Consider the following 27,782-nt stretch of genomic DNA (forward strand, 5'->3'; position numbering starts at 1 on the left):
AATAAAATCTTGGTGATTTTCTCTTCATTTTCTTGTATTATTTAATTTTATATCTGCAAACTTCGTGTAATATATCAACTTACCCAATAACCTCATGATTCTTTTATAGTTAAGAATACTGTACTACTTTTTAATGAGAATGGGATAAAAGTCATTTAGTTGTACATTACTATAACAATACCAAAATAATTGAAATTAAAAACTACTAATCCAAAACGAAATAGCTTACCTTGGATAAAAGTGAGGTACCATGTTCTAATATGACAAGAAACTTGTCCTACGAAAATTATCCTAGAGTTTCAGAAACAATTGGATATCGATTTATTTCTTTGACAGATCCTAAAATGGTTTCATAGTAGACTTCAATAAAAGTATTCTTACAAGTTGTCTTCTTCACTTTAAACATCTTTGAAGTATTCTTAAAATCTTCTTTGAGAGTTCTTAAAATTGTTTCATAGCAGACTTCAGTAAAACTTATAGTATTCTTTCAAGTTGAGGCACTCTACATTGTGTCTTCTTCACCTTAGACATCGTTGAAGTATTCTTAAAATACACACACCGGCAAATTTAAGACGGAATTAAACTTAATAAAATGAAACATCTTTTATTGGCTGACTGTGTTAAGTAGAACAAGACTTCCATGAAGTTCTACCATTTTAATCATGTTAAATCGAAGTCAACTTATAAACATACATCTTACTTTAGAATCGATTTTTTTTTCTAGTCTATTCATTGAAGTTCGTTGTTTTTTCTTTGGTAAACGCTGATTTGTGGAAACTTTGGTTTGGTTTTTGTTTATTATCACCTCGATCATGAAATTGTCAATAGGTGATTTGGTAAAGTAGAACATATTGTAGGGATTATGGTCTAGGAATAAGAAATGAAAGAGGTGACCGATTAGTACAATATTGTCAAGAGAAAGAACTAGTCATCACAAACACCCTTTATCAATTACCACCAAGGAAATTTGGTGTGCACCAGAAGACCACGAAAATAATCTAATAAGAAACCAAATCGATTACATTCTTGTTAACAAAAGATTTATCTTAAAATTGTGAGAACATATTCTAGTGCTGATGCAGACTCCAAGCATAATCTACTTCTTGCCAACGTTAACATTAAACTGAGAAAACAGCAGAAAAAAAAATTCAGAGACTAGATTTGTCAAAGCTTGAGGGTCAAAATGTCAACAACAACACAGAAACTTATAATAATAAATAAAATAAAAATATATTAACAGTGCCCGGAACGAAATGAAGGTGGCAGTATTTAATGCTGGTGAAACGTTTGTGGGTAGAAAAGAACCAAGTGCCAAAAAGACTGGATAACACCAGATTTAATAAAGCTCATAGAAGAAAAACGAAAATACAACGTACCAATAAAGAAAAATACAATACAAGCAAATGAAGAAATTAGTAGAAACTCAGAAACAGGGAAGAATTTAATATGAAACACAACACACATAACCTACATAAGAAACTGAAAGAAAATACGGGTAATAAACGAAAGAGAATACCACAAAAGAAACTCAAATAGAGATTTCCAATTATCCTAAGAAAAACAACAAACTTGGAAGAAATACTCCAAGGATTTATTTACAGATAATGGCGAAGCAATAAATGAAACATTAAAAACCAATGAAAATATACAAATTCTAATATCGGAGGTGAAACAGGCAATTAAAAACTCAAAAAGTGGTAAATCGGCAGGTCCTGATGAAATTCTAAAATAAAAATATTAAAAAAAATATATAAAAATTCTGAATGACGAAAATATAGAATGTATTGTATATGAATGTGTGTAGGGAATATAAAACTAAATTATTTTATAAAATATACAACTACGGTCAAATTCCTGGTTTATGGTTAAAATCTATCTGTTTACCCTTACCCAAGAAAAATAATCCTAAATCTTGCTATGAGTACCGACTAATTAGCCTCATGAGCCACACTTTAAAAATACTACTCAAAATTTATTCAACAGCATATATTATAAAAAATGTAAATAACAATTAGACAACACACAGTTTGGATTAAGAGATGGAATGGAAACAAGAAAGGCATTGTGCGCAATGATGGTATTATTACAAAAAAGCAGGGTATATAATAAAAAAAGTATTCATATGTTATATAGATTTCCAAAAAGCATTTGACAGAGTTCAACATGGTAAACTTATACACGCATTGAAACATATACACCTAGAGTGCAAGGATATTAATTTATTCAAAAATCTATACTACAATCAAACAGCGGTCGTACGGGTGGACGATAGTGAGACAAACTAAGTAGAAATTCAAAGAGGAGTCAGACACGGATGTCTACTGCTGCCACAATTATTTAATGTGTATTCCGAACTAATATTTCAGGAGACACTATGGGAAAGAACTGAAGGTGTAAGTATTGGGAGAGCATCCTTAATAACATACGTTTTGCAGATGATACCGCAATCATGGTAGAAAATATAGACGATTTACAAATTTTTTTAGAAATCATTAACAAAGAAAGCAAAAAATGGGACTAACAATGAATATAGATAAAGCAAAATACATGGTGATCTCGAAAACCCCTGTTGACAACATAAATTGTAACATTGGAGGGTAAACCATTAGAGAGGGTTTACAAGTATAAATACCTCGGAGCAATTATAAACTCACAGTTAGATCTAGATGAGGAAATACAGGTCAGAATTAAAATAGCTCGAAAAGCATTTGCACTCTGAAAGCCCAATGCGTAAAAACTTCGGCATTCGAAATGTGGCTATACAAGAGGATTCTTAAAGTTACCTGGACTGCAAAAGTCTCAACCGAAGAAGTGTTAAGACGAATTGGACATGGCAGAAAGCATTTGAACATAATTAAAATAAGAAAAACATTGTATCTGGGCAACGTTGTCATCATGCAAGGAAGAAAAGGCTTGGAAAGAAAGAAGAAATCTTGGCTGAGGAATAGCGATTGAACTAACCTTAATATTAAACAGATATTTCATGTTGCAAAATACAAGGAATCTTTTAAAAAAGTGATCGCCGACCTTCGTTAGAAGACGGCACAATAAAAAGAAAATTCAATGTTTAAAATATTTCGAAATACATAACTGCTTTTTTTCAAATACACTACTTTTATCTCTTGTATTTAAACATAACATAAATACATAAACGTATCTTAACGCAACGGAATTAATTGGAAACAATTTTTCCTGTTTCTTAAACTTAATTTTCTAAAAATTAATTTTAAAATTTGCTACAATACAAATATATAATATACTTGGGTTCCATTAAATTTGCCGGTGAGTTTTTTACACAAACATAAAATCATATTCTGATACTAGTACTACTAGCACTATATCTCTCTTAGAGTAGGTATATGATCGTAATTTTCTTCCAGCTAGGGTTTAAATTCATTTTCTATTACTTGATTGTAAAAATAAATTTAAAAAATAGATATAAAAAGACAATATAAAAGTACTTATGTATAAGTAAATCTGATTGATTTTCGAATTAAAGGTATTTCTATAAATCCCACTGTTACATATTACAATCAAATCAAATCTTACATGCCATGTTTCACTTGTCATACTACGAATTTGGCAGCATAAGCCGAAATATAAATAAGGTTTCGTTATCAGTCCACTCACATTACTTGAAAGCATACATTCTGTTTCATTAATTTTTTACAAAATATTTTAACTGTAGATTCCTGGGCTCAAAATACTAAGATTGAACTCAAATCACTTAAATAAGATGTGGCTTCTTACTGAGTTACAGGGTGTTTTATTTAAAAACTCAAAAACTATTTGTACCCAGTACTTCAAAACTATTTGACATATCCTTGTCAAACTTGGCGGAAAGGTAATAGTACCTTGTAGTACTGTACACCCTACTACATTATGTTAAATAAACATTTCTGGCTACTACCAGAGCCGTACGACTGGGGAAAGTGAATGGTTGACCGTTCCCAAATTCTACGCTACTGGCGGCGCAGTTTTTCGATTCTCCAATACTTTCTATGTAAATAATACACTCTTCATTCGCAACGATAAAGTCATTATTTTTCCATAGTTAAAAATGAAGCGTCACAGCTATTTTGATTAATGTATTAATTATATTAATTTAACCCCTTACTGCATTTTTTTTATTTTTTATAAAAAAATCTATGATTTTTAGTCGTAAGCCTCTTTTAATAGCCAGAAACGTTTATTTAACATAATTTTGTAGGGTGTACAGTATCTACACTTCGTGTCAAGTATAACAAAGATATCTCAAATAGTTTTAAAGTACTTGGTACAAATAGTTTTTAAAATTTTAAATAAAAGACCCTGTAACTCTGTAAGTAGCCACATTTTATTTAAGTGACTTGGGTTAAAACGTAATATTTTGAGCCCAGGAATCTACAGTTAAAATATTTCCAATTATTAATTAAACACCCTATATATTAAGTATACATGAAAAATATAAATTGTCGTATGTCATCATTTATCATTCAATATGTCTCTGGATAATATGTAAAGTACGATACAGTAAACACAAAATAAATATCGTTGCATGCAATATCGTAATATTACGCATATTCCTGTTTCGAATTTGAAAACAACGTTGGGAGATAATAAGGTTTTGTTGTGCTACTCACATTACAGTTTACACTTACATGTTATCTATTTTGATTCCGTTTTTATCGATATAATAACTGTTTAATTGATATTTACATTCCATCCATTAGAAAATAAAAAAAATTCTACCTTCTCTCCTAGGTAAAATGGGTTTGTAAATATATGATGTTGTTAAAGAAAGGATTAGGTCCTTTCTAAGGACAATAAAGATTTTATCGATTTAAATAGTTTAAAATTAACAAACACTAAATTAGTTTAAAAGTTTACCATGTGAACATATTTTTAGTTTGCACAAAAATCTCAATACTGAAAATCGCAGAAAGACTGGCATATTATAGAACACTAACGAAGTTTTTTTTTCGAAGCCGTTTGTTGATATAGCCGGTCGTACAGCAGCCAATCTGCATATTTTACATCTTCCATTCGTTTAAACTCTTGGCTCAGGTTTTACTATTAACGCCTACTTTTACGTAGGAGGGACCAACGGCTTTACGTACCCTCCGAAGACCAGTGAGGGCTCAGTTAAATTATAAATTGAAAAATTTCTCGTGCGTGTGTCGGGGATCGAACACAACCCGTCCGCCTTGCTAAACCAGGCCCACAGCCATTGAGCTACTGCCGCCAAAAACTGTAACGAAGTATTACCGAAAAAAAATTGACACAATTCGATCCGAAAAATTGATTAGCTAATTCCAGTTACCATCAAATAGAGACACTATTTTGCGCTAATACTTTTTTAATAAACACTACGACAATTTTATTAGATACACCCCAAACAAACTAGTTAACTTAATGGTAAGAGAACCAGTTGCTCTATAACTATTTGAAAAATGTCTACATGTTTAGCTTAGCAACAGCGCAGACATTCAGACCGTAGGGCTTTAAAATAACAATATTTAGCAAGATTTTTTTTTTCACATAGTTGTACCACTACTTTACTGGCATTATTTATTTATAACATCAATGAATCTACGGTGAACAACGATAATTATTTTGCTATTACCACGGATATTTATCTTCTCTTATTTTATATAAATTGGAATTTACAGACATTGTGTTTCATATTCATATTATTGCTTATTTAAATTTTTAACTGTTCGTCTATGGAAATAAGAATTTCTCAGCATTTCAAAATAGCCAGGTATTTGACGTTAATATCTACCTATATTAAGAGAACCTAGAGTTTTCTTTTTTTCCTTAACAATGCTTTTTTTTTCCAGGATAGGGTCATTAGCCCTACGACCAAAAAATTAATAGAGATTCGGGAATAAACTTGAGACCGTTCGTCGTTATTCTGGGCATAGCTGAATTCCAATGTAAAATAACGAAAAAACTATGGCAGATATTGAGATAATTCTTTTTTTATATAGGTCTTAAAACATTCTAAGGCACTGAATTTTTACAAATTATTAAATTGTTTACACAATTTTTTTTGTTTAAAATTAACTTAAAAAAAATTTAAAAAGTTGCGTCACTATAGAATGTTTCCCACTTTCCGAATCTGTTTTTACTTTTAACATAAAGTGTAACACAAAGCAGCTGTTTTGTTTAACCTTTTTTAAGAAAAGCTCGAAGCTCTGCTAATAGTTATCGCTCATGGTCAACACAGGCTGTCCTTGTTGTCGATATTTAGCTACCAGGTATATACCCCACACTCTCTCGGTAGGGTAATAAATAATGTTAAAACGAAAATTTAGTGCTTATTAAATGGACAAAGTTTATTCAGATTCAGAATATTGACAAACCAGAGTATTCATAGTTTTTACAATGGGTAGTTCACGAAGACGTTTATGTGCCCCACGAAAAAGTAGACAATTGACGAAATTGTATGTAGACCAGTGGTAAGTACCTATTATTTAATTTATTTTTTTTTTGAATAGAAATATTTTCTGTTGATTTGTGGCATTTTTCTTATAATACAGCCATGGAATTAACGTTAGCTGCTGGAAAAGGAGAAGAAAGTCTAGCACGAGAATGGGGTGAAGTTGATCCAGAGGATAACAAAGCATTTATTACTGTAATAGCAATGGTGCATTGGCATGACGATCAAATAAGTCTGTATTTTCAGCCAATTCGGGTGTGCTAAGCGGGATAAGCTATTGTACTAAGGCGTAAAAACAAGTATTGTTGTGTGTGCGCCAAAAAATGCTATTACTTAACACGTATATTACAAAAATTATAACGGTACTTCGACTGCGATGGAAAGTGCAATTGTTGTAGAAGGCTTGAAACAGAGCATACAAATGCTCTAACTTAAAATATTTTATTGCTTATGGCGACAGCAGCACGTACAAAAAAATGTGTGAAGCCAAGCCGTACGGCAATAACTTTTTGATTGAGAAAATCGAGTGCAAAAATCATTTGTTGCGCAATTCTGTCAATCGACTAAGAGAACAATCCTCAAAAAAATACAGTTTTGCGGGAAAACCTATTACTATGCAATTAAGATCTGTACTAAAAAGTAATGTACAACGCTTACGAACGGCAGTTGAGCTGTCAAATATCACCGCGAAAACAATTCCAGTGACAATAGAAAAATAATTGGTATAAAACAAGATATTGAAAACACTGCGTAACACGCGTTCGACGATCACAAAAATGGTGGTTTATTTTGTAAAAAACAAAATTTAGACCAGGAAATTAATTATATTCCTGAAATGCAAGAGTTTGGTTTGTTGTCCGATATTACATCATTCAGCAAAAGGCTTGAATATCATGCATCAATTTTAATAAAAAGCGCCACCAATAATAACGCTGAAAGCTTCAATTCTGATATTGCAAAATTTGTTGGAGGTAAACGAGTAAATGACACCAAGAGAGGTGGTTATCAATTAAAGTGTTTAGTAGCAGCCGTATCATATAATCCACGGAGACATTATTTAAATATTATATTACAAAATATAGTAAAAAGGCAACAAGTAATAATAAACCTGATAAAGACAATGCGCTAAATGCAGAAGAGTTAGTTCAGTTGTCAGATGAAGACTTCGAAGAAAAAAAACAGAATTTTTTAAAAAATCTACAAAAAAATATCTCACAAAGAACAGATTTTTAATAATACAACGGCTCAAAATAACAGTGCTGCTTGGTATATAGAACGTCAGCAATGGTTAACGTCTAATAATTTCGGAAAAATATCTAAATTACGAAAAAAAAACACACCTAACTAAAACTGTGCAAGCAATATGAATCGAAAGTTTTGTGGAAATAGATTTACATAATATGGAATTGCGAATGAACCCAAAGCAAAAAAATTAGAAAAAAAAAGTTAGAAACAATTTTAAATATTAATATTAAACTATCAGGACTTTTCATTAATGATGCATATCCCTTTCTTGTAGCTAGTCCTGATGGTTTAATAGATGACTCAGGCATAGTTGAAATTAAATTTCCATTTAAAACAAGAGAAGTTACACCTAAAGAAGCTATTGAACAACAAAAATTAAATTTTGCCAAATAATGGACGGTCAATTGCATTTAAAAAGAGCTGATTCCTATTACTATCCAGTGCAAGGACAGTTATTTATATCGAATAGAGAATACTGTTAGTTTGCGGTATGGACCCCAAAAGGTATTTTATTCAAAAATATTAATAAAGATATGGAAATGTGGGAAAATATGCTACCAAAATTGCAAGATTTTTATTACACTCATGGACAAAAATATCGAATATTTTTAAATTTTCCAATTTTTTTTTGTAGTCACTATTATTTCAAAATAATTTTAGATTACTGATAATACTCATATAGTAGGCTGATGTACTCAACTGGTTTACGATATTTTGATGTTTATTTTGACGTTTATTCAGTGGTTAGTGTCATTCGTACATTTCATCGTAAAAAACCTTCTTCACATAAAGGAAAAATCATACTTATTCGGTTATTTTTAGTTTAATTTATTAGGTTTAATTAAATACTGCCTTGATTTAACTAAGTTTAAAACAAGTATCCCATCAATTCGATATTCCGATGAAGTTCAAGTAGCACATATTTTAATTTTGTACGAGGAAGGATATGCAGAAAAAGGTATCGCACGACGTCTCAGCAGAACTGAATCTATAGTTTCAAATACTCTAAAAAGATACCGCGAAACAGGAAATTTTATACGAAGGCCTGGTCAAGGATACCAAAGGTGCACAACCGCAATTAATGACCGTTTTTTGGTTCTTAATTCTACACGGAATCGTTCAGTGACATCGATGCACCACCTCAGAAATGAGCTATTAAATGTTAGACAAGTTAATGTGAGTTCACAATTAGTTAGACGAAGATCAAAAGAAGCAAACTTAAAGCCCAGACGCCCGCCAAAGTTCCGCGTCTCCTCCAAAATCATAAAGCTCGTCGTTTCGAATTTGCAAGAACACATATTTAGTGGAATATCGACAACTGGAAAAACGTTCTTTTCACTGATGAGACCAGAATCCTATTATGGAAGCCAGATGGTCAAATCTCCCTCTACAGAAGAGTTGGAGAACAATTCGCCAGCTGCAGTCTCGCCCAGATTGTTAGTTTTGGAGTTGCTGGCATAATTCTTTGGGAAGGTATTAGTTGGGAGGTACGTACCGCACTTGTGAAAGTGTTTGGACGGATGACTGGTGATTCTTACGTTTAAAACATCCTGTAAGATTATGTTTTGTCATATGTTGGTTACATTGGATATAAAAGTTTCACGTTAATGCACGATAATGTTCGACCACATGGTGCTGCCATAGTGAGTAATTATCTTGATGAGTTTCAAATTCGAAGTTTGGATTGGCCACCGTTTAGCCCGGATTTGAATCCAATAGAGCACATGTGAGATCACCTTAAACGCAGCATACGACAAAGAAATCCCGTTCCAAATAGGATAGAGCTGCTTCGGCTTGCTGCACAGGATGAATGGAATGCAAATTCCCAAGGATATGTCCAAAATTTACTTGCAAGCATGTTAAGAAAGATGCAAGCAGTAATAAGAGCTAGAGGGGGGAATACTCGTTACTGATAATGCATTTCATTAAGTTAAAACGACTTGTTTAAGCAATTTAAATTATCATTTAAGCTTAGATTAAAATAACCTTATTTACCTAATATTAAACATTTATTTTTTTCGCAATTTTCTCCGCATAAAAACTTAAAATTGTTTATTAAACATTGTTAAAATAAACTCGTATTTTACAATAAACGACTTGATTGAACAGAATCTATTTTGAAAATACAAAAATTAAAAAATTCCAAAATATTCGATATTTTTGTCCATGAGTGTATTATAATTATAATTTTTATTTGAAACACCTCAGAAACATTACACAAAATTCTATATTTATATAGATTCATTTTATCGATTTTAATGATCGTGACAGTAATAAAATTTTTATAATACATAATTATAATCTTTTTTTATAATTTTCCATTTTCGGTAAACTGTAATCTACGTTAAAATTCAGACAGCCAATTTTTCCGTAAAAAAAGTGACAAAAAAATTATGTATGAACCTCTGTTACGTTGTAAATTTATTAAAAAAGGAAGTGTCCCGGTTGTATAATAGGTTCGAGTAAAAGATGAAATCATTTTTGACCTAGACTGGAGAGAGATATTTGAATGACGCTTGGAATATTACTTCATGAACTGATTTTGTTTTCGTAAAGACAGGAATTTTTGAAATAGAGATAGCTCACTGAAATTCACCGTTAGGATTTTCGAGGATGGGCCTTAACGGAAACGATATATTATACCTGTAGTATACAAATAATAGTATTTGCTGATGATACCGTGATCATTGGAAGAACCCGAAATAAAGCAGTTGAAGTTTTCACACGTATTAAAAACTCGGACTTCTGATTAAACTCCCAGTTAACTAAATATATGCCGGCTATATCAAGAATGCAAAACAATAACTTAAGAGGTGCAACACGAAAGTATAGAAACGGCGAAAGATTTCTTCTACTTAGGGTCACTGGTTGACTGCAAAAACAACACAAGAAAAAAAAATCAACCATATTTTAGAAGCAAAACTATAGGTGTTGTTTGCATATACCTTTAGTACATAAATCACTTGTCGATTACGCGTTAAAATTGGTGTTCCCAACAGGGTCAATATTTTTAAAAACTTTTTTGGTATTACAAAAAAATAAAACTACTTTACTACAAAGAGTATTTCACAATTTTGACACAACTCATATTAGACCGAAAAAAATTAATACCTGACGGCTGTATTTTAGATTTAAGACCATGCAGAACTTCTTTCCTGAAATTAATAATGACGAAGTGTTCCAAATTTTTTGCAACCGTAGCCATTTTATTGTATTATTTTAACTTTGCAGAAATAATATACATTTAGCTATAACTTGATAATTGTGGCATTTATGTATAGGGAATATTATAATACGAAAAATATTAAGTATTAATAAAAAAGTTAATTGTGTAATTCCAGAAAAACGGGTAATCTGACAAGAATGTAAATACCTCTATAAGATCATTAGTAGAGTATCACAAAACTAACAAACCAAAATTTATAAAAATCATGCAAGCAGTTTCCAAAATATTTGAGTCGTATCATCATTAGATCTCACTCAAATACCTAGCTATTGTGAAGTGCTAAATAAAGTTAAATTTTGCTTATTTCCATGAAGTATGTTGATATAAAATAATCTGTAACTATTAATTCAGATATTTGGAAGGTACTACGAGCCCTAACAACTATATGTTGGAACGAGCAGTTATTTTGCGAATAAAATACCAATTTACCGAAATTCTTTTATTTTATTATTATTTTTTTAATTATAAATATGAAATTAACAACATTATTGATGATGTATGGAAATATTTTTACAGTTTAATTATATATTTCATGTTGATTACTATTTAATTAATTGTTTGATAGCCAAAAATGCTGACAACTAAATATTGGAACAAGAGGTTTTTAACAAATTAAATTAAATATTAATTAGGCATAACGTCGCCCTTAGCTTGAATAACAGCCTGAACTCTATTAGGCATTGTATCAACTAGGCCTTCACAAAATTCAGGGGTGAAACTATCCCATATTTCTTGCAATTTAGCACGTAGTTGCGACAAAGTACGTTGAGGGTTATTTGTTATGTGACAAAACTTTAATGTCACGTTCTCGTATCCATTTTTTGGTAGATTTAGCGGTAGGGCATGAGGATCTGTCCTGCTAAAAAATAAAATCTCTGGATGGATATAACTTTGCCGCACTTGATAGAAACGAATGTTCAAGGATATCTTGATATTGGGCTGCGTTTACTCTGGCCTCAATAAAATGTAAAGTTCCCAACCCTTTGGCCGACATACAACCCCACACCATGATGCCCAGTGGAAACTTTACAGTCCTTTTAAGACAATCCTTATGGAATGTTTATTTTTTCCCTAGTCACATGCTTTCGATCATCTTCCACACACATATCAAATTTGCTTTCGTCAAATAAACTTCTTCACAAAACTGGACAGGAACTCCCTGATGAGCATTTTGAAATTATAGAATCAACCCCCTCAAATATCGCAGCTAACTACTGCACGCTAAAAACGCTGATCAAGAGCCGTTCCATTGTATGGCTAGTAACCCCTGAAGTACCTCCGTCAACATGCTTGGCACAATCACCCTGATTCCTCTTGCGCGCTTCTAAGGCATCGCAAACACGCCACCTTCTGAACCCCAGTTCCTTAGTAGTCCACTACTTCTCCACACAAACATCATTCATCACGTTTGTTTCACCACCACTACTCCACAAAAAAAGAGAAGTACCCCTTCCTTGAAGAAGCGTTAAGCTTAAACAAGGTTAAAATGCTGGATCCAGTTATGTTTGGTCTACAAAAGTTTTGATTTAGCCCAAATGTAACGATTCCTTTTTTTTGAGTTTCCGTCAACAACGGTTTTTCTTTGGCCTACGCGAATAAATAAAAAAATAGAAAACTTAAATCGCAAAGAAGAACCTATTAAACATACCTTATAAAAACAAAGACCGCTTTTATAGATATATTTGCAATAGGATTCTCTGGAAACATTCATCCAAGTTTCTCTATTCCTTCTAGCAGTTACTTCTCGTAGCGTATTTCTTCCTCTCGACTTAAGTATTCTGATTAAATGTATTCAGTTAGTATAATGATGAATAATAATTTCTCGAACTTTTGGATCCGTAAGTTTTCCACGGGCCATTATTATATTTTGTTCGTAATAAAACTAATGGTTGTCTTTATTCATACTCAAATGACGCGTGAAAATTATTGTTGACAACGCACTACCTACTCATATGTTTGAATTCAAAGCCTTCTTTTCGCCAGGCTGATAAAATTTAAGAAACGTGAGGAAAAGCAACAAATGTTCCAATATTTAGTTGTCAGTAGTTTTCGATGTATTTCCATACATCATAAGAAATGTTAATTTCATAATTACAATTAAAAAAAATAAAAAGAATTTCGGTAAATTGGCATTATATTCGCAAAATAACTGCCTGTTCCAACATATAGTTGTTAGGGCTCGTATTGTGAAGATTTACTAGCATTTTAGCTACCTTCAATAAATAGTGGAAAACAATAATTTACAGTACGCGCAAAAGTTTATATATGTTTTTGCAGTAGTAGTTTCCTATATTATACAATAGAAACCAAAAACCACTTTACTCTATTAATATTAAGAGTCGGCTCTTTTTTGATCTTCAAGTAATTTTAACTTTCTTTTGTTAAGTTTTAATTTCTCTTCTTCAACTGCCAATTTTCTCCACTCAACTTTTAACCTTTCATTCTGATAGTACTGAAGGTCACTTCTTATACCTAATAAAATTCGTTCAAGTTTATCTGGTTGCTGTAACTCTATAGGTATCGGTTGTGTTTCAAGTAATCTTATAGTGTATGGTTGCTGATTTATGTCTATTGTCTCAGCAGATGTAGATGGCTCTTGTTTTTCAACAATCTTCTCTTTCACTTGGTTTTTAAATCTGTCTCCAAAAATTTCTCTGAGTTCTGCCTCATATTCGTATGTTTTAGGAAGATTATCAGGTTGTTTGTTATGTATTTCTAACTGTCTGAAGTTTCTTTCTAATACTTTAAAACGATTTTCGCATTTAGCGCTTGTAATTGTTATATTATAGTGTTCTGACATTTGTTTAGCTATTGTATCCCACATTTCCCGCTTCGTTTTCATTGCTCCCATAGCTACTTTAGGGGAAAATATCTTATATAAACTAATTAATGTCAAAGTTCGATCTTTACTGAAGTAATTGTCTTCTGGCCAATGTAATTCTGATTGACGATTTTGATTGACAACGGTGCATTCGACAGGTAAGGGAGGTGTTGTTTGTATCGTAATTTCAGCCGGTTCAACTTCCTGAGTAGTACCGTTAACATAATCAGTTTGACAAACTTCAATGTGATTCTGAGGCACATAATTCTCTTCACTAATGTATAAAGATTCTGTGTAGGTAACTTCTGCCCCAACTTCTGTCGCACTTTCTGTTGAAGATGTATCATTCCTTTCAGTATTTGTATTCGGAATATTTGTGTACGGGTGAACAAGTCCGGGTACAAATTCGTATTTTCTTGGTTGAATATCTTTAAACTCTTTTGCGTAAGGAAAATTTTTCTTTCGCCGTTTTCCGATTTCATTATCATTTATCATCTTTTTGTAACCCCTTTCCAACACTTTAAACTTATTTTTACATTTAGAACCAGTGACTGGTTTTTCAAATTGATTGGACATATCATTGGCAATTACATCCCACATTTCTTTCATAGTTTTTATATCACCTTTGGTCATCACTGGTTTGTACTTCTTAAACAGTTCTATTAAAACCAACGTTTTCTCACGATCGAAGTAAGAATCTGGAGAATTTATTCCAGGATTGGGAACTCCTTCAGCTTTTGTTGCCTCGGTGTAGATTTGCATATCATCTAAAAACAAATATTATTTTATTAATTCAAACCTAAACAGATCTTATTCAAAAGTTATACAGTAGAACCCCGATTATCCTTGTTCCAAGTCCGGACGTGGAACGGATAAATGAGAGCACGAAGAATCCGATCATTTATTTTTTATATGTACACACATACATATGAACCTACTATAAAAAGATAGCAGAAAAAATAAATCTCATAAGTTCAAACTAACTTTTTTAAATTACCTAAACAGATACGCAACGGAAAATAAAACTACATAGGTACGCAGCCTTAGGAACATTCTCTGTAACTTATTTTTAAGTATCAATATACGCATAAGAATTCTTTGATGTTACGTCTTTAGTGTCCTTCTCTATGGAGTAGAAAGTTGGAGCCTTACAGAAGATGCCATAAAACAATTAGAGGCATTTGAAATGTCGTGCTACCCACGTATGTTGAGGGTCTCATATATACACCACACAAGTAACATAACTATTCTCCAGAGGCTAAGAAAAGACAAAGAAATTATTAACATCACAAAAAACAGAAAATTTGCTTACTTCGGCCAGATCATGCGTAATGATAAATACCGACTTCTACAGATGATTCTACAAGGCAAGATTGAGGGTAAGAGAGGCTCTGGACGTAGACTGGCTGGTAAATCTTAGGAAGTGGACCGGTCTAACGTCAACTGATCTATTTCGAGCTGCTGTGAATAGAATAAGATGGGTCAATGTGGTCGCCAACATCTCTAGAAGATAGACACATTTAGAAGAAGAAGGTAAGCAGATAACCTTGATTTACACAAAGCGGTTATATACAGTTGGGTCCATTGTTCTTTACCCGTTCGTCATCATTTAAAGCATAAAGCATACGAAATAAGTCAGAGATTTACTCAACACAACAGAAAGTGGCTACTGCTCCGATCAAGGAATATTATAAAATTTGACATTATCAAATAAATAAAATGTAAAATGTTTGTTTTGCTTTAAAATTTTGGTGCAGAATTACAACTACATTTAAAGTACGTTAATAAATTCTTTTAATATTATTGGTAATTAATAAATAAATAAACAATTTATAGAAAAAATATAATTAAATATACAATAATATTTGCAGTGTGTTGATGTAATAGGTAATAGTAACATTATTTAAAGAATGAAACACTATTTAGCTCTAATAATATTGTTGCAAGATTTTGAACGTATGTTGTTCGTTTTTCACATATCATTTTCATCATCTTCAGAATCTGAACTGCTATCTCCAATGTTATTTATTACAGATTCGATGTTATTATTACACATATTTTCTTCTCTAATAAACTTTGCCCAGGCGACATCGTTACACTTTTGAATTGCTTCCTTCCACATACTTAAAACATCTCAGTTGATCTCTGCCAATATATTATACTAAGTCTTGCAATCTGCCAATATTAATTTGATAGCATTAAAATCTGGGTGATATGGTGGCAATCTAAGCACTTCGTGTCCATGTTCACGTATCAATTCATCTACAATATATATTTTCTTGTCGATTCATCTTGGCCAATTGTAACAATTCTGGTTTTAACCATTTAGCGGAAGGTTCTCTATTCATGATTTCACTATGGTAGGGTGCGTTGTCCATGACAATCAAAGATGGGTGTTTTAAATTATTAAGTCATTGTGTACTCATCTATTTAGTAAATATTGTACTATTCATTTCACCATGATAATCTACAGTCAAGGATTTGTAACAAAACCTTTTGCTGGACCGGCATGAACCACAATAAATCTTTTTCCATCATAACCACCTGGTTTACGTACACCTCTGCTGTTGTCATCCTGCCTCCATTCGGCTCGCGGAGATAAGAATACGGCCGAAGCGGTTTTTCCTGCCTGTCGTAAAAGGCGACTATTGGGAAGGAATGAAGAGGTGGAGAGCCGTCGTTCGAGGTGTCGGGTTTGTAGAAACGCACGTTGTAATTCTCAACAGAAAGTTGGTTTACTTACTATCCTGGTACATATATATTATATTTCGAATTGCCATTTTATTGCTCTCTGGTAAATCAGTAGTTTTCGTTTTTAAACGAGGTCTGCTTTTTCCCGGAGAAGACAAAACAGGATTTTTACTGTTTTGTCTCGCCAATTTAAATGCAGCTGCTATCCTCTAAAACAAAGTTAAAATATTATCAATATGTTTAATTGAAATTGACAAAAAAACAAAAATAAAAGTTCCTAATAAGTATTTTGTTCTGTAATAAAGTTGGCATACAAATAATATTAATAATATATAATTCTTGTCATCAAAAGCTTTATAAAAGTGCACATTTAAAAATTGTACTTTTTGTACCTCTTGAACAGATGACAATGGTTCCAACGGTCCTCGTTCCTTTTTTCTAATTCAAACTACTCGATTAAATTTAAAATGAGTTCTTAAGTTTGTGAGGTAAGAGTTTTTCCAGGCATAATCTAAAAAAAAATCAATATTATATTTTATTTTTGTTATTTCTTTTACTTTTGCGGAAACTTAAACTGTTTGAAGGTGATTAACTTTGTATGTAAATTAATGGCAAAATAAAATACACTTACCATAAAATTTCAAACTCTAATATAACATTAGTTGTGAAAACAACTGTTTGTGTAATATAAATAACTTCTAAATGCAAAAACAGGACAAAAAAAAACAACAAAAAATCCGACAAACTGACAGTCACAAGTAAACAAACTAGCTAGAAACGTCACAAATTGACTTAAAATCTGAAAACGTCCCCAAGCGTTTTTTGTACCTATCTCTTTTCGATATACTGAGTCTAGATCGTTCATAAAAATAACATGTGTCTTTACTTAATAACAGGAGGTAGCTGATTTGTCTTTTAGTTTCATGCGTGGGAGACAATAATGCTAGATAAAAAGTATGTGTTTTATCTTGCTAGGTATTAATGACGTGCGGATAAAGAACCATGGACTCAACTGTATTTTAGGTGGCTGTGAAAAAAAGTCAGTCACTTCAGCCTATGTTAAAAATCTTCAATTTTTTTTAATCTTCTCACGTATTCGGCGCCAGTTCATAATGTCGACACTCTCCGAAGGTTCTTCTTGATCAAAATTGTCTAGTACAACATTGATAGTTCCTCAGCCTCCTGGTTTATTACTCTTTTGATGAATCAGGTTGTGACGTACCGGGCTGAATTAAATCTGGTTCAATAGTGTTATGGTTACTGAAGAGCTAATAGCCTAGCTCATCTTTTTCACACTGTGTCCACTTGTCAACCTCGGCTTCATGATTTTCTTTTAAACTCATCGGCGTCGCGCACTAATGTAGTTATTTCAGCTATGGTAGTTTTTTTTATCATCCTATGCCATGATGCTTTCATCTTCCTCTAGCGTCATTATTTTGTAAAAAGCTCTTTTGAAAGTCTTCCCTTTCACTCCACTCCATTTGCCACTGTAAAAATTGCATCTGTTATCTGAACGACTTCCGAAACTTCATCAGATCAACTTCATCCAACAAGTTCATCACAGATTCTCTTTGCTAGAAGCGTTTCATTGTCTCAATAACACCCTGATCCATTGGTTGAACAATTGATGTAATATTAGCAGAAAAAAAAAGAACAAAGAAATTTCCATCGTCAGATCTTAGGGCTGCCTCATTGGAAATTGGGATAAGTACCAGTATTATCAAAGAGAAGAAGCGCCTTTTGTGTCAAGCAAATTTTTCCTTCTTCAAATAAGACTTTATTTCATATATTTATGGAAGCAATCTTGGATGATATCACAAGTTATCTAGGTAGCTTGCTGGTTATAATAGTGACTGGAGGATTCTGCGGTTTCATGTTTTTAAAAAGCGTGAGAATCTTTTGACTTTCTAATCACAGTCAGCTTCAGTCTAAGGCTGCCAGACGCATTGGCACAACACAACACTGTTATCCGGTCTTTACTTTTTTTATACCCCTGTGGACTCATGTCATTACTTGCAGCTAAGGTTTTTGTAGGTATGTTCTTCCTAATTATGGTTTTCAGTTCACAGCAAAATTCCACCATTGCTTCTCCGTCGGCACTGAGCTTTTCGCTTTTTTTAAGTGGATGTAACCACTCGATGCATTAAAAGGTTCTTTGATTTTCAAGTTTTTGAGAAAAATCACCGCTTGCTTAACACAAATTGGTCCAGAGATTGGTACGCCCTCCGATCTTTCTACAGAAACCATTTAGAAAGTGTTTCATCGAGTTATTCAAAAGTCAATCATATCAATGATTTCCATGCAGAAATGTTTTTAAATGAGTCAGAGATACGAAATTGTGTAGGTCCACTTTGTTTTTATTGATATCGCGGATTGTTTTCTTGCCAACTTCATAGATTCGTAATAACGATGCGACACTATTCATTTTTTCACCCTTTTCACTTCTGTTTAAAATCTCTAGTTTTCTTCAATCGTTAAAACATTTCTCTGCTTGTTACCATAACAAAAAACACGTGTTAAGAATATAGCGGATTATGCATCTCCCTCACGACGTATCGATAAAACCTCAAAAATGCAATTTTAATAACGGCAAATCATATCACGGATAATCCGCATCTCGTATAACCCACGCACGGATAATCGAGGTTCCACTGTAATTTCAAATATGTGATAGTATTTTAATACAAAGAGTAATGAGTAGTTATTATTACTGGTGGTAAAATACAGATAAAACACTTTATTTATTATTGTATTGTATTTATTTTGTACAAACTACATTGACCACAAATCTCAAATCTTACACTTTAAGTTACAATAACTTAAAATTTAAGTGTTTTTGTTTTTTAATCCAAATTGTCTTGTGTATTCGTTTCTCCAAATAAGTTTCTATACGTTTTAAGAATTGCGTTTTGGTTTTGAACAAGAAAACAAAATGAGTTTTGTTTACAATAAATCTTAAGATCTTTAGTCGCTACAACCACTAACGGTTTCGAAAAATTCGTTTTGTTTAATTTATCTAATTGGATGGGAGATGTAACACGACACGAATCTGATGTGAAAAATCTAATTCTTTGAGCAGAAAGCCGATTTGGAAAAATCACATCGTCACTTCATACTAGACTTTTGTGTAAAGTGGCACATACAGTGGGTCTTCATCTCAGTTCACCAGGTTAGTATTGTGTTAATAAATTTTAGTGTAAAAAAAACACTAAAGGCCTTTTATCTCTTTTTAAGCCCTTTTTAAAGTTTGTTTACAGAAGGAAAAAATGCATAACATCTTTTCACTAATATTCCCTTCGGGTGGAACTTTGGCTTTACAAATTCCGGACATATGAAGTTTTAAAATTTCTCTATAATATTTTAATTTTGACTTTTTTGGTTTTACAAATTTTTGGATTTATGAATTCTTGGAATTAATGAATGCATAAACTTATTTATGGATATGGATCTACTTCATGTCACCTCTCGTTAAAACTTTCGATTCAGACACAGCAGAGGCATTCCTGTTCGTTCTGACTTTCTGAGAATATGTCAAGATTACTTATTATAAGATGCTAGCTCCTAATGAAGAATTTAATTAAATTAACTTATCACATTATATCTCAAATTATAAAAGTAGGTCAGAAAGTATTATTGAAGAATAAAAGTATTCATTTCAGGTAGTTGTTTGTGTTTTCATTTGATTGAGAGTAGTCAATGTATTTTCAAAATTTATTATAGAGAATATCTTACAATTTTTGTACTCATAATTTTGGTAATGTTGAATTAGCCGTAAGTATAAATAAATATTTCATTATTATTATATACATATTATAACATTTATATTTTGACATTATATATATATATATATATATATATATATATATATATATATATATATATATATATATATGTATGTATATATTATGATTTCTAATTTTCAAATTTTAATGTAAAATGTTTAATTTCTTAATTTTATCTATTTCGGAATTATTTAAAATATTAAAATCCGTAAACTAATGTTCGAAACCAAATTCGGATTTTTGCTTTAATCTGTGCCTTCTAAGAATTGCAAGGAAAACTAGACGTTGATATTATTAGAGACATGGGGAATCTAAAAATTGCATTCCTAAACATATCTCCTCAACTAAGCAAAAATCCTTAGCGAATTGGTTTCTAGTACTCGTACAGAGTATATCGGAATAAAAAGAAAAAGACAGTTAAGATTTGATTTCACGTATAGTGCGTCTGTGTATCCGCTTCTACGTATTTCGCCCAAAAAAGCTCTTCAGAATTAAGTTCATTCACTCAGGATTAAGTTTAAAATAAGTTATTTGTAATGGTGAACGTGCGGGTTAATAAAATAATTGATTCCAAGAACGATTTCACATAATAGTTGGACACTGAGTGTAAATAGCAGTTGGGATTTTCCAAAAATTTAATTTTATTTGTAGGCCTTTGTAAATATAAAATAGTTAAGAAAGATTAAAAGTAATTTACATAAATTGAATAGAGGAAGAAAATAGGAAGTTGTTTTCGATAGTTGATATAGGGTAATTCCAAAATAGTCGTAGTAATTTTTTACCAAACGAGGCAGTCTAATATGTTGAGTGGATAGAGGTTCTGCCGAAAGAAAGAGTGGAAGAGATGCATCTTGGAATGGAGTTTTTTGATTGGCGAAAGGAGAGGCTTTAGGAAATGGTGGGAAATACGGCAGGTTTGTTGATGAAAAAAAAAATACGAGGAGTCGATTAAAAGATTTTGAAGAGAAAGGTTGTTTGTGTTTCTTGAGAAAATTATTAACTAAAATTAAATATTGATTTTCTGTGGGTTTTTTGATAAGTAGTGTAGTAGTGTAAGAAGCCGTGGAGTGAGTGATTTTGCAGTAGAAAAGCAGGGAGCTGCCAAACAATTGTAAGTTTTTATTCAACATCGGTTATCTAAGGAAAGGCTAGAGAGATCTTTTTGAAAGGCTACCAGATTTTTGAGCGCTTGGAAGCAGAACCAGATTGGCAGCTTTTTAATTTTTGTGCGACAAAAATACTTTCTTGGGGCAAAGTTCTAACCAGGAGGAGAAGTCACTCAACTAGGAGAAACCAGATTCCAGAAGAAGAAGACGATCTAATTTGCAATTTCAACTTTGATCTTACATTTCTCAAAAAGGACAATTATAGGGACATAAGTTTATTTTTTACTAATAGTTATCGACGTGATTAGAGAAACAATTTCCTTTTGTTCGTAGAATTTGTCAAACATGCTAGGGATATGTGATTTGTATGTTTTGATTTTCTCATAATGCATATGTCATTATTTTGAAACTGTTGAAAATTTTATCCATTTTATAGCAGGTATATGAATTTTTTGTTGCTAATGTTATATTGAGGAATTTTGCACATGACATTTTCTATTAATTTTTTTTTATTTATACAATATATTGATGAAATTTATTTTGGATATTTATGTGTTTTATTATTCCTTATAGTCCTCTTACTTGCAAATACAACAGCAGAGATACTGAACCAAGAAACAGAGCCTGAATAAGATTGGAGTTAAGGTAAGCTATTTGAACCATTGTAGTACAATTCAAAATCCGTAAATTTGCTTATTATAGTAATATATTATATTACGTATTATTGCGTTAAAATTTTGTTTTTTTCTTATCTTGTCTTCTCTTTTCCCATTTTTTAGAAGCTATAAAGAAAAAAATCAGTGGCGCCCTTTCGTCAATAAGATTGTCATTTGTTTCTTTGTTCTGTTCATTTAATATTTCTGTTCTAGTTTCAGTAGCTGTTATCTTTTATTCCTTTCTTTTCTTTCTTCCAATTCTACTTTAGTTGGTGTAACAAAGGGAAGGTGTAACCAAAGGAAAAAGAACCACGCCCACATTTCCCCCGATTCTGAGCAACGCGGACTCGTACATTTTGTGTGCCTCAAATATCACCAACGTTTGTGTTGCTACAAAATTAAAAAACAGCACAGTAAAGTTATAATAAATAAAATACATTCAAATAAATGTACATCCATATAAAAATGAATTGAAAAAAATCAAATTTCCATTTTTCGTTTAATCAGTAGTTGACATAAGCTAATGCTACGTCGCTGCATTCCAGTAAGTCTGCATCAAAGCACTCTTGCTCACAGTTTACGAGACGAAACTGCAGTAGGTGTCTCATTGATTGGGTCACACCACATATACAGTTTTTACTATTCAGTGTTTTTCATCTTTACCAGTCAAGGTGTGCACTTGGTATTTGTAATATTTGCTGAGGTATTTGTGATATTTACTGTTTGCTGCTCTTTCCACATTAAAGATCTCGTGGATTTTTCGTTGTGGGCTCAACTTAGCAATGAATGATCTTCTAGATTTAAGTCGTTCATCTTCAGAAAACTCAACTACAGGTGTTCAACTCTTGCTAGCCTGAAGCAGCCGGTAATTAGTCAACATATGTTGTTTATTACACTCTCTATTTTATAAGTGTGGTGTGTAAAGGGGGTAATGAGGCGCAATACATGATGCCGTATTCTGTTGGCATCACTAAGCCTATCCTACTCAATTCCTATCTTCACCTCCAAGGCGGTACACGCCGGTAACCTGAGCAACCCCACTGGAGATTGGGTAACCAAACCCCAGTGGAAGGTGGGGTCAGAGCTGACGAAGAAGGGAGTCTTGGTCCCCCGACGATAGGGGGTTGGGCAGTGGGCTGAAGGTTACTACCTTCTCCTAGAAAAACTATGAGTTATAAACGTTCAAGGAAGAAAAGCCGGACTGATCAAACGACGACGACTGTGCGAAAAAAAAAGAACACGATTTGAGGGTTGCGACATGGAATATTCGAACCTTATATAGATTGGGAGGTCTACAAAATTTCCTAAATGAACTAGACAGATACAAAATAGACATAACTGCCATACAAGAAATGAGGTGGGCTGGAAACAATGTACTGGAAAAAAGAAGCCATACGATTTTCTACAGCTGCGATCCTAAAGATCACGTCTTGGGCACAGGATTCATAGTAAACAAGAGAGTAAAGCATACTATAAGAGATTCCAGAGACATTAGTCCAAGAATGTGCATTTTAAGAGTTAAAGGTCGTTTCTTTAACTACAATCTAATTAATGCGCATGCCCCGACAGAAGAAAAAGAAGAGGAAATTAAAGAAGAGTTTTATGACGAATTAGAGTCCGCATATCAGTTATGCCCAAAAAATAATATAAAAATAATCTATGGAGACCTAAACGCCAAAGTTGGAAAAGAACAGCAATTCCAACCCACAATAGTCTCCATGAGCAATCAAATGACAAAGGCAATAGGTTAATAAACCTAGCAAGATCACTTAACATGGTGATTGCCAGCACGTACTTCGCTCGCAAAGATATACACAAAGGTACCTGGAAATCCCCGGATGGACTTACAGTAAATATGATAGATTATGTCATTGTAGACTCGAGACACCAATCGAATATAACAAACGTCCTCACCAGAAGAAGGGCAAATGCGGTTTCTGATCACTACCTGGTCGAAAGTAGGGCAAGGGCTAGAATTTCAAACATCAAAAAGGAAAGAGGCTCTAAACATGAACGATACAAGGTAAAAGGACTCAAAGAAACAAACAAAAATAAAGAGTATAAAGAAAAGATAAACAACAAACCAAGTATCAGTGGAAAAGAAAGTGTAGAGGAATGGGCATTGATCTGGGAGAAACTTGCCTATATACCCTACAGTTTGCAGACGATCAAGTCCTTATAGCCAACGATAAAGAAGACCTGACATATATGGCCAGAAAACTACAGGAAGAATACAAGAAGTGGGGTTTAGAACTCAATACACAAAAAACAAAATATCTCCCAATAGGCGCAGAACTATCCAACATTCAGATGGACACAACCGAAATTGCATTCTGCACTGAATATACCTACCTAGGAATTGATTTCGACACCACAGGCACAGACAATAGGGAAATTAGAAAACGAATAACCCAGGCCCGTAGAACAATTGGTTGCCTTAACGGAGTTCTTTGGAGCTCAGAAATTGGTAAAAGACGAAAATACAATATTTATGAATCTCTCATAAAAACCAGCTTAACCTATGGTACAGAGACATGGAGACTAACAGAAAGCAATAAAAGAAAACTCGAAGCAACAGAAATGGATGTATTTAGACGATCACTTCGAATATCTAGAGCAGACAGAATTAGAAACGATGAAATAAGAAATAGGATGGGGGTAGATGGATCACTGGCAACAGACATAGAAAGGAAACAACTTATATGGTATGGCCATGTTCAAAGAATGCCAGAAACAAGACTACCGAAAATCGCCATGAAATGGATACCACCAAATCGTAAGAAACGAGGAAGACCAAAAAGAACATGGAAGGAGGGAATAACAAAGGCAATGAGCTCCCGAGACTTGACCGAAGAACAATGGAATGATAGAAATTCGTGGAAATTAGGCATCGGACAACGACGCAAGACGTTTTGAAACCGATATATATATATATATATATATATATATATATATATATATATAAACAACAAACTAGAAAACAGAATAACACATGAAAACCTAAATAAGGAGTGGGAAGAATGCAGACATCATAAAAGAGGCAGCTAAAGAAGTACTAGGCATAGAAGGTAGAGAAAGAAGAACAAGAACGAATGACTGGTTTGACGAAGAATGTCAGATCATAACAGACAAAAAAAAACAGAGCATATTTACTGATGCAACAGGGGCACAGAACCCGACAAGCAGAGGAAGAATATAAACGACTACGCAAAGAAGAAAAGAAAACTCACCGAAGAAAAAAGAGAGAATATATGAACAAAGAACTTCAAGAACTACAAGAACTAAGTAAATCAACAGAGACAAGAAAATTTTATCAGAGACTAAACAAAAGCAGAAAAGAATTCAAACCGAGAACAACGATGTGTAGAGATAAGGAAGGTAATATATTGACAGAACAGCAAGAGATACTAAGTACATCGACAGAACATTTTACGGAAAAGTTTGAAGGAGATCGGAGAGAGACGAAACCTGACATACCATTAGACCAAGCAGACAACAGAGAAAGACTCCACCAACAATAGTCGAGATTAGAGCAGTAGTAGACAAATTAAAGAACAATAAAGCACCGGGATCGGATCAAATAGCATCGGAGTTACTGAAGGAAGGAGGAAACGCGCTACAAAAAACAATACATGAATTAATAACTAAGATATGGTCCAATAAACAGCTACCAGCGAAGTGGAATAGCGGTAAACTCGGTTCACTATTCCCAGTCCGAACTGTCTAGTGAATTTAGTAATTATTTTTTTGCGAAGGTAGTTACTTTTTGACAGACTAAAAGTGGCTGGAAATTACTATACAACCAAGCACACGTAGTCATAGCCAATATTAATAGTAAACAAACTAAATAGTAAATAAAATAGAACTTTGCGAATTACTGACAATCAATATTTATTTATCTGCACCATATAATAAATAGTAATGTTAAATTATAACAACTAAATATATATTTTTTAAATATATACTACCCAAAATTTGATGGGTTTAGTATACACTTCGACTATTTAGAATAATTCTTCTTTTTTTAAAGAAAGAAGTCTGTAATAGTAGGATACTTCAGCTATTAATACTGAGAAGTAGGAATTGTTGTGTTGTAGGTTTCCGACAATGAATCTGTCAAAATATGCCCCAGCTAAGCGAATGGAGTTTATTATTGTACCATTACATAAAAAAGGAAATCAGTTAGAATGTGGAAACTACCGTGGAATCACGCTGCTGAATGCAGCATACAAAATAATGTCCAACGTCATTTATGAAAGACTTCGACCACACGCTGAAAAAATAGTTGGCAAATACCAAAGTGGCTTCTGTAGACAGAAGTCAACAATAGACCAGATATTTGTTCTGCGACAGATCCTCGAAAAAACAAGTGCATATAACATCGACACACATCATCTCTTCATAGACTTTGAAAGCGCATATGACAATATAAACCGAGAATTCTTAATAAAAGCAATGAAAGAATTTAATATACCAACACAACTAATAGAACTGATAAAAGAATCTCTGAAACTAGAAAGTAGAATCCGGATACAAAGTGAATTAACGGAAACAATAGATGTGAAAAAGGGACTACGCCAGGAAGACGCTCTATCATGCATCTTGTTCAACATCGTACTCGAGAAAATACTGAGGGACAGAACAGTCAATACACGAGGAACAATCATTAATAAAAGCATGCAAATACTAGGATTTTCAGATGATGTTGACATAATCGCAAGATCAAGAAGAGAAATGATAGAGGCATACAACCAAATAGAACGAGCTGCACAAAATAGTGGTCTTTAAATCAATCAGACCAAAACAAAATATATGCAGGTAAGTAAAAACGCAGAAATAAGGCAACCACAAAATATAACAATAGGAGAATACAACATAGAGAGGGTAAAAATCTTTATATACTTGGGATCCCTAGTTATGTCTGATAATAACGTTACGGAGGAAGTGAAGAGGCGAATATTTATTGCAAATAAATGTTACCATGGTTTAATTAGGCAACTAAGATCAGATAACGTCGCAAGAAAAACAAAATGCCAAATATATAAAACCCTAATAAGACCGGTACTCACATACGGCTCAGAAACCTGGACACTCACTAAAAGAGAGGAATCGTTGTTAGCTACCTTCGAAAGAAAAATCTTGCGACACATATATAAGGGCACAAAAGAAAACGGAATATGGCGAAGAAGATACAACTCTGAACTATACAAAATATACCAGGATCCGGATATTATAACATTCATTAAAATAGGACGGCTGCGTTTAATAGGACATGTAGAAAGAATGGAAGAAGGCGAAATACCAAACAAAATATTCAAACAGATGCCAGTAGGAAAAATAACAAGAGCAAGACCGAAGCTGAGATACTTAGAACAAATAGAAACTGATATAACAACCTTAAAAATAAAAAACTGGAGAAAAGGTACTGACCCCTCTTTATGAGCTGCTTGGGTGTTTTTGTCCTTACCGTGGATTGCCATTCTGAAGAAGTTATGTAGCTAAATGATTTGGAGTTACATTGACGTGGGTAGATTGCACTTATCTCCGGCCAGACTCTTTATTAATTTCCAGGCCTTCTTACTCCTCTTCTTCAAAGCTACAACCCTCTGTGGGTTTTGGCCTATTCAACAATTGCATTCCATTTACTTCTGTTATTGGCTACTCTTTCTCCAACTCCCATAATCCTTAGATCATACTAGACACTCTAACCAACGCTATCTAGGGCGACCTCATGGTCTATTTTCGGTTGGCCTCCATTCCAGTGGACGTAGCCAAGCCAACGAATTTTATCAGATTTAACAAACTTTATTATATCGGCGTGTTTAATTAAC

General features: G+C 33.0%; 1 protein-coding gene across 2 annotated transcripts in view; it reads right to left on the reverse strand.

Moving 5' to 3' along the window:
• Positions 1-27,782, reverse strand: part of LOC140447621 (uncharacterized) — a 53,935-nt gene that overhangs the window by 9,673 nt on the left and 16,480 nt on the right. For both annotated transcript variants that reach the window (XM_072540378.1, XM_072540377.1), the window contains exon 2: positions 230-14,483. In XM_072540378.1, the coding sequence (XP_072396479.1) occupies positions 13,228-14,478 (1,251 nt within the window). In that variant the 5' untranslated portion in view covers positions 14,479-14,483 and the 3' untranslated portion in view covers positions 230-13,227. The remainder of the gene's footprint in view (positions 1-229; positions 14,484-27,782) is intronic.

The sequence above is a fragment of the Diabrotica undecimpunctata genome, chromosome 8 (assembly GCF_040954645.1).
Source record: "Diabrotica undecimpunctata isolate CICGRU chromosome 8, icDiaUnde3, whole genome shotgun sequence".
Taxonomy (NCBI): Eukaryota; Metazoa; Arthropoda; class Insecta; order Coleoptera; family Chrysomelidae; genus Diabrotica; species Diabrotica undecimpunctata.